Below are 9,055 nucleotides of genomic sequence, written 5' to 3'. Positions count from 1 at the left end.
TAACATTTGGTCCATGGGTTGAGAGTTAACATGGATTATCATTCTCAGTGACTTGAAAATGTCTGCTAAAGCCTTGCTTGGTATAGGAAATGTGACTTCTAGTAACCTCCTGATACTTTTTTATTTGAAGAGCAAGAGATGTTCAAAGCCACATAACCTAAAGTGACGCAGTATATAGTTGCCAATTAGTGACTTGTGCTAAGGTTGAATTTGAATTCTCCCATTAATAGAACAGAACAAAATTAAATTCCTATATTTGATCTTACTTATCCTTGAGGGACGTTTTTATAATTTTACTTTTACTTTTGCAGATGTCCTCCTCGTACATTTCTACCAGCTCTATGCAAAATCTTTCTGGATGAAAGTGCTCCTGACAATGTGTTAGAAGTGACAGCCCGTGCCATAACGTATTACCTGGATGTATCTGCTGAGTGTACACGAAGGATTGTTGGAGTTGATGGAGCCATAAAAGCACTTTGTAACCGGTTGGTTGTGGTTGAGCTCAATAACAGGACCAGCAGAGACCTGGCTGAGCAGTGTGTAAAGGTAATGAACATCTTGCTGTAATTGATTCAGTTTAAAAATAAAAATTCCAACTAGTTGATCTTTATTGAATACGCATTTTTTTTTTAAATGCTGCAATCTCACTTAACGTTTCTGATACCTGGAGTCAGATCCAGCACAAGCAGATGGGTGCAAGTCTCCCTTGCTGAATGTCTAGTGAGGTCAATTTGAAGAGTCTCAACCTCATGTAATAAGTCAATTTCATGTTATTACTGCACAAGTCAAATCCCAGACCATAATTCTGGTTTATAGTTTTTTTTTTGGTTTTAGCAAAGTGAAAAAAAAGCATGTAATGCTACAGATTTGATTTTAACAATAAAACAGTTTATTATGAAAATAATGAATAATGGAATAGTTTGTTTTGTTCTATATACATATAACACAATCAAATATTTCAAAATATACGGACCTATACACACATCGTTGGGTCTCTGTTTAAAGCTCCTCACCCTTAACTTTTTCTTCAAATTACAAGATTATTAAATTTAAGCTTTGTGGTTTGTCTTGTGTCTGAAGCACCCCTAATACATTGAAAGAAGTTTGTTTTAACTTCTAAAATTTTTCATTTATTTAATCAACTTACCTAATTCATACTGTTGACACTTGAATATAATCTGTTATTGTAGGTACTTGAGCTCATCTGTACGCGAGAATCAGGAGCAGTATTTGAAGCTGGAGGGTTAAACTGTGTGCTAACCTTCATTCGGGATAGTGGTCATCTTGTACATAAAGACACTTTACATTCTGCAATGGCAGTAGTTTCCAGGCTTTGTGGAAAAATGGAACCTCAAGATTCATCACTTGAAATTTGTGTGGAGTCTTTGTCTAGTTTATTGAAACATGAAGATCCCCAAGTAAGTAGGGCAAGGAAGCAATCTACAATGTTTGTCTTTTAAAATACAGATACCTTTTTAATAGCACTTAGTTTCCACTACACGTTCTTTTCCTTCCATGACCCCAAAGCCCCCTCATCGCTTCTTCAAAAATTGCTTATCCTGGGCTACAGTTAAAGTTGGATTAGTTGGATGTTTCTCAGTAATTAATGTTGACTTGTTATTTGACTGGAGGGCATCATCAACTGCTTTTGATTTTGTTTCAAAGTTACATATGTGCAATTTCCAACAGGAAATTATTGGGCCCTAATCTCTAGCAGATAGTCTTCTCATTAACCTAGAGGTATGGAGCCCCATTGCAGGATTGCACTGATGTTCCTGAGGTGAGAAAGACTAGTGTGCATGTCTCATGATCAGCACTGACGGATCATTGAAGGAATTTCTGTTGCCCAAATTACATTCATCTGTACTTGCATTTTGGAACTTGCATTATTCTGGAGTAGCACATTTTTTTTTTTCTTCACTCTTTACTACATGCAATAGTGGATGGGCTGTCACAACAGTCTGATCCTCCTAGGAGTTGGCTGAAGAGTGCTACTAAGACCTACTTCCTGTGAAAATGAAATAAAGTAAAATTTTAAACTTGAGAGCTTTTTCCTGCCTAGTGATAGCTGAGACGGAGAAAGCATGTTCTCATCTCTGTGTCAATACCTAGGTAGTCCTGGAACAAGTTGCCACCTGTTGGCAGTGACAGAAGCTTGAGAGACTCCACTCCATTTCAAACAAGACTGACTGGGAGATTCTGCAGCTCTTAATGCCTGCCAAAGGTGTATTGGAAGTGTTTGCAGTTTGATTAGTCAACCCCTTTAGCTGTGCTATGAACATGCTTTCTGTGGCCATTAACTTGAACATTAAGTTTCTGACTCCGAGGCAGAGACACTACCCACTATGCCCAAGATAGGGTGGAAAATAATTTTGTTACATGTTTCCTCGTCAGTTTGAGCTTTTAAAGGCAAAAGATGTTTGGAAAGGCAGTCAACTTTCTTTAGCATTAATCTGAAATTAATAAAATAATCTGCCAGTGCCTTACAGAATTAATAGATACCAGTTAACCTAATATATTACGAAGATTATCAACAGTATTTCTGCTGTATGGTGAAGGGAGTCTTTTTAAAAAGTAAAAGATTAAAATAAAATGAATTTCAAAGTTGAATGATTAGTTTGGAATTTTTTAATGTTTTGATCATTTTTGGTGGTGGTATTACATGTTCCTTATTTTTATCTTGTCCAGTACAACTATTTTACTTATGACTGATTTTCCTGTTGTGTTCTACTTCTATTGGAGAGCTGCTGCTCTTACACTCAAATCATTGATCCAATTGAGTGCCAGAGGCAGAGTTCCTTTAAATTGATGGCCACGCTGTCAGAGTTAGCATTTTGCTTGTATTCATTTCATTATTTTACATCATCACAAAATTTGATCAATCCCATCTAATAGCAGGCTCTTGCCTTGTAGGTGAAGGAACAGTGCTGAATCTTGGCACTGAGACACAGCTGGGTACGTCAAATAATACAGCAGATGCATAGATGTTGGGCTGCACTGAATGGGAGGTAGGCAGTGAAGGGATCTGCTCTTCCTTGCTGCTTTTCTTCCAGATGTATTGTCCCAAAATACTAGTGTATAAATCATGCTTGACCTCAGTTTGACATTCCCAGATGGGAAATTAAGAAGTGATGCTTAACATTATTGAGGAAAGGCTTGTCATATTTGCCATCTGAGCAGGTCTCTTCTGAAGTAGAAACAATGTGCCACATCTGTATGAGGCTGCTTTCTAACCAGGAAAGTTGAAATCTCTATTGAGGCAGCAGTTGAAATTTAAATGTTTTGATTTTCTAATGTTGGAAGCAGAGGTGTTAAATTAACACTTTTGCCCTCTCCAAAATATATTCACCTTTTTAAGCTTTTGTTATTTAAAAAAAAGATATTTTGATGCCAAGAGAAACTTAGTTGTATACCTCTTTTGGTTATTAATCTTACTTTTCATTCACAGTGACACGTTACAAACCAAGTAGTGTATTGGCCTTTTCTCTTTTCAGGTATCAGATGGAGCTTTGCGTTGTTTCGCTTCTTTGGCAGACAGATTCACTCGTCGCGGAGTTGATCCAGCTCCTTTAGCAAAGCATGGGTTGACGGAAGAGTTGCTTTCTCGCATGGCAGCAGCAGGAGGTTTAGTAGCAGGAGGGTCTTCATCTGCATGCAAACCAGGCCGTACGTCTACAGGAGCAACTCCCAATGCAGCTGATTCTAAACTTAGTAACCAAGTATCAACAATTGTTAGTCTGCTTTCCACACTCTGCAGAGGCTCCCCTGTTGTGACACATGTAAGGATTCAACTCTCTTAACTGCCTTTTTATGCATGATTTTGCAGTGATGAAAAAAAATTGTGGAAGTATGCTCGAAATTGGTTCTGCTTTCTTGCAAAAAAAAGTCATGAAATGTATTATGGTTGTGCATTTTGATGGACGATACTTCGTCTTGCTAAAAAAACTTATTGTTGAGAAAATAAACAGCACTTAATACCTATCAGAATTTCATATTTCCTGTTAATTCAAAGATTTAGTGCAGTATGTGATCATTTCATCCAAGGATCTTGGATCTCTGGACCAAGTGGACTTTTCTCAAGAAGTAGTTAATATTCAGTTGTATAATCAATTTGATTTGTAGCTTCCCTAAAGTATGAATTCAAGCATGGGATATGGATGCTCAATTAAAATCTGCTATCAACAATTTATCAAAATACAAACACAAAACAGTGGAACTTGTCAGGCGCCATCAGCCAATGGAGACAGATAACATTTAAGATCAATGATTTTACAGTAAATCTGATGAAATCATGGCTTTAAAATCAAAACTCTTTTAATGCTCAAAATGAAATGCTTACCAGTATTTATGTACCACATTAGGAAGCCAAGATTGAGTTTGTAATTCTTTACAACTTGTCCTAAGATTTGTTTGTCATCAAAGGGTTAATAAATGTTTTCCCCCCAGGACTTATTAAGATCAGCATTACCTGACTCAATAGAAAGTGCACTACAAGGTGATGAAAGGTGTGTGCTTGACACTATGCGATTGGTGGATCTACTTTTGGTATTACTTTTTGAAGGACGTAAAGCTTTGCCAAAGTCCAGTGCTGGCTCCACAGGCAGAATCCCTGGCCTAAGGCGGCTGGATAGTTCTGGGGAACGTTCTCATCGGCAGCTTATCGATTGCATCCGTAGTAAAGACACTGATGCGTTGATAGATGCTATTGATACCGGAGGTAGGTTAATGTTTGGGTCAAAAGCTATATTTACTAATTTTAAATGGTTTTCTTCCCCACACTAATTCCTGTTAATAACTCTTTACACAGCATTTGAAGTAAATTTTATGGATGATGTTGGTCAAACTCTTTTGAATTGGGCTTCTGCTTTTGGAACTCAGGAAATGGTAAGAAAATATAACAACTTTAGAACATGTATTTTAAAGTCTCTACTCCATTCATCATAATTACTGATGTGAGTACGGTAATAAGTTCAACACAGTCAAGAAAATATTATCATGAGGTACTACATTAAGTATTTATTCAGAAAATAGGATTTTTGTGTTAAAAATCGAGTAGGAGCACAAATGATCATGTGACACTAATAGATTATTGAATTCTCTTTTCAGGTGGAATTTCTTTGTGAGAGGGGTGCTGATGTTAACAGGGGACAAAGGTCCTCATCTTTGCACTATGCAGCTTGTTTTGGAAGGCCACAGGTTGCAAAGGTATAATATTTGTTTTTTTTTCTGCAACAGTTAACTGCAGAGACATACTTCATTGGATGAAGGGATGTCTTAACTGGCAAAGCAGTCTTACAGTATGGTATTGTGTGCAGTCTGAGATATGTGGTTTCCTTTGTTGGTTCAGCTATCCTTGTGTGATGGCCGTTGGGTTAGCAACAGCTTAGAAAACAACCAGCGTTTTAGCTCACTGCTACTCTTAGTCTTGCTTGAGAAAACGCTGCACATTATGTTAAAATGTCGTGACGTATGTCATGAATGGCCTCTTAACTGGTGGCTGGTACCTTCTCCTAATCACAAGAAAAATCCTCTTGAGGCTCCTGCTGAAGGTCTACTGGACAATCTCCAAGATGATGTCTTCCCACAATCAAGTGTAGTTTTAGAACTAACAGTGGGAAAGTCAATACTGTGTTTGTAAGCAGCCGTAAGAGAAATGCAAACAGCCACGTCAGAATCCATGTATGTTGTTCACGAAACTAACTGAAGCTATTGATAGTGAAAGTTGACCTGGTCTATGTAACTTGATCTTTGACATGTGGAAGAGTGGAAAGGGTGTTTTGTTTTAAAGAGGGCACAATGTTAAATACAGTGGATGTCCAACGAGATTTAGGTTCAGGTGCACAGCTTTTTAAAAAGCCACAAACAAGTGCAGTAAATAGTCAAGGGGGCTAATATGCTGGCCTTTATATCTAAAGGGCTGGAGAATAGGGATGCAAATGTTATGTTGCAGTTATACAAAACCCTAGTTAGACCCCATTTAGAGTACTGTGAGCAGGTCTGCGCACTACATCTCAGGAAGGACATTTCTGCCCTGGAGGCAGTTTGATGCAGGTTTATGAGGATAATACCTGGATTCAGGGGTTAATTAATGAGAAGAGATTAGACAAATTAGTTTTTTTATTCTCTCTAGAATTTAAAAGATGAGGTGATCTATTTAAGGTCTTCAGGAAAACAAAGGGGAGATAAATATAAACTATTTCTACGAGTTGAAGATTCTGGAACCAAGGAGCATAGTCTAAGAATTAGCACCAGGTATTCAGGAGAGATGTTACAATGCACTTATACACACAGTGGCGGATTGGAATTCTCTTCCTCAAATGTTATCGATGCTAATTCCATTGTTAAATTTAAATTTGAGGCAAATGTTTGTTGAGCCAGGGTATCAAGGGATGTAGGCCCAAGGCAGGCATATGCAGTTAGATCACAGGACAGCTGTGATCTTTTTGAATGGCAGACCAGGCTCAAAGGGCTGAATGGCCTGCTGTTCCTGTCTTACTGTGCACTTCTTTTGTAATTGTATTTAGAGTTGTGTGAAGAGATATTGTTTGATCAACAGCCTCATTGATCAAAGTTTTGCAGAGCTTTTTGGCATCAGTTGTGCATACAGTATATGAATAAGCATAGAATACATGCTAGAAAGTTGTTTATTGGACTAAGAACTTGGATAAATGGGTACTATTTGAAACAGGATGCCCATAGACCAATGCAGGTTTCATTTTTGTTTTGGATATGATTTTGGTCTCGCAAATGGGGGAGCAAAGAATGGGAAGCACAATCTCCACATGTTATTATGACATAAAAATAAGTGGTTTGGTAAATGGTGAGAGGACTGTAAAACGCAACTAAAAGTCTTAGGCAGTGAATTTGTAAACAAGTTAGAAGATGCAATTTAATGTGGACAAGTGTGAGGCAATATATTTTTGAGAAAAATTAGCAATGTGAATAGCTGATAGAAAATACTGAGAAGAGTTAATGAATTGAGAGATCTAAGGATTTAACTATCTCCTTGCGTTACAAAAATACTTAGACTTCATTGGCCACCACGTGCCTTGAAATATCTGACTGAGAGACACTATATATAAAAGTGTGTCTGTTTATGATGGAAGTGCAAATATAAAATATCAAATACTGTATTTAATGAATATTTCTGTATTTAATGAAGAAAGAGATTTGTGAATGATATGGAGTAAGCTTTCAAAAGAAAACTTGTGTTAGTTTTGGTTATTGAAAATCCTTGCGTTTGTTTTTACTAGACTCTGTTGAGGCATGGAGCAAACCCAGACCTGCGTGACGAAGATGGTAAAACACCTCTGGATAAGGCCCGTGAAAGAGGTCACAGTGAGGTTGTGGCTATATTGCAATCTCCAGGTTAGAAAGCATGTTTAACATCTCTAAGTCAAAGTGCAACGCTTGCTTATTGATGACTGCAAGTTGTTAACTAACATAATGTCGAGGGTCCTGACCTGAAACATCAACTTTCCTGCTCCTCTGATGCTGTTCCTCCAGCTCCACAGTATGTTATCTATAACGTGTTAATATGTCAAATTGCTGCTTAAACCTTCAGTGGAATAAATGGTTGAGGAGGAATACTTACAAAGTACGACAGATGATTGTAGTGGGCACAATATTGAACAATAGTACGTTTAATATGTACAGCAAACTTTGTTTTAATTGGCATCTTACGAAGCAGCACTCTCAATAAACCAGTGAAAATTATGTGGCTGACATACAGGAAATTTACTGTGCTATTGTGATTTTCCAAGTCGTCAGCTGAAGGTCTGAGTACGAAGACTTTCTGCTCTTAAAAGTTTTATTTAAGGCAAAGTTGTATTATTATCCAACTGATTTATGCTGTAAACGAAGTGCAACAGTGATATGTATACCCCCTGCATTATGTTTCTATTACTTAGTGTGTGTTTTTATGCTGATTTATGTGGGCCTCATTATCAACCAGCATCTTAAATCAATGGGCACACTCCTGATCCCATAGGTGCCAGTTAGAAAAAGTTTGTTGTACTATTGAGAGAATTATAATCATTGGGTATTACAACTAGCTGGTCCAGTGCTTGAGGTGTTCCCATCAGTCCCTTTTTTTTTCTCCGATGTTTAAAATTTTACCTTGAATCGAAGTTCAAAATGGTTCTTCAGAACATTAAGAAATGACAACAGAATTAAGCCAAACAATGTTCAAATCTCCTTCACCATTCAATTAAGTCACTAAATTAATCCTACTTTGTTACTCTATCTGCATATCTCTTGATATCTGTGGTTTCAAAACAATCTTTCAGTTTCTAACAATAACTATCCACACCCTTTGGGGCGAGGGTTTTGGGGAGAAGCTACTGATCTCAGTCCAATAGCTTCATTAGCTTTCGAAATGCTTCAGGAATGCCAAAGTTTTGTCCTAAGTAATTGGTCTCCCATTTGATCTTAACTGCAACAAATCATCTTTACTGTGGATTTTCAGTGTTACCAATATCAGTAGTAATAATAACATTAATAGCTATTCATCATTTCAAATCGGAATAAAATCCTCTTCATGTCTCAAGTATTGAAGTTTCAAGCCTGCTCCCCATTCAATAAAATCATGGCTGTGATGGTAAGTTCTACTTACCCACCCTTTCACCAATTCCTTTACTATTCAAAAAATTATCTATCTTAGCTTCCTCATTGAATGTTTTTAAAGCTTCAACTACTTCACTGGGCAGGGATTTTCACAGATTCACAATACTTTGGATGAAGAAGTTCCTCCTCGATTCAGTCCTAAACCTGGTCTCCCTAATTTTGAGGCTATGCCCTCTTGTTCTAGTTTCACCCGCCAGTGGAAACTACCTCCCTGCTTCTATCTCCTCATAAGCCAACCCCCTTATCTATGGAATCAATCTAGTGAATCTCCTCTGCACTCCCTGCAGTGCCGGTACATCCTTGCTCAAGTAAGGAGACCAAAACTGCACGCACTACTCCAGGGTGTGGCCTCACCAGCACCATACATAGGTGCAACATAACGTCCCTAATTTTAAACTCAATCCCTCTAGTAATGAAGGACAAAATTCCA

At 37.6% G+C, this 9,055-nt stretch overlaps 1 protein-coding gene across 1 annotated transcript in view; it reads left to right on the top strand.

Annotated features, from left to right (window-relative positions):
- Positions 1–309: 309 nt before the first annotated feature.
- The window catches only part of hectd1 (HECT domain containing 1), a gene marked incomplete at its 5' end in the record, with an annotated part of 61,972 nt that continues 53,226 nt past the window's right edge, over positions 310–9,055 (top strand). The window contains 7 exons of the mRNA XM_020531345.2: positions 310–546; positions 1,191–1,418; positions 3,495–3,779; positions 4,447–4,717; positions 4,808–4,884; positions 5,107–5,205; positions 7,254–7,368. Of these exons, the coding sequence (XP_020386934.2) occupies positions 310–546; positions 1,191–1,418; positions 3,495–3,779; positions 4,447–4,717; positions 4,808–4,884; positions 5,107–5,205; positions 7,254–7,368 (1,312 nt within the window). The remainder of the gene's footprint in view (positions 547–1,190; positions 1,419–3,494; positions 3,780–4,446; positions 4,718–4,807; positions 4,885–5,106; positions 5,206–7,253; positions 7,369–9,055) is intronic.

Source organism: Rhincodon typus, chromosome 8, assembly GCF_021869965.1.
Source record: "Rhincodon typus isolate 14 chromosome 8, sRhiTyp1.1, whole genome shotgun sequence".
In the NCBI taxonomy this organism is placed as follows: domain Eukaryota; kingdom Metazoa; phylum Chordata; class Chondrichthyes; order Orectolobiformes; family Rhincodontidae; genus Rhincodon; species Rhincodon typus.
Note: the sequence above shows the minus strand (reverse complement) of the source record. Positions and strands in the feature narration are given on the sequence as shown.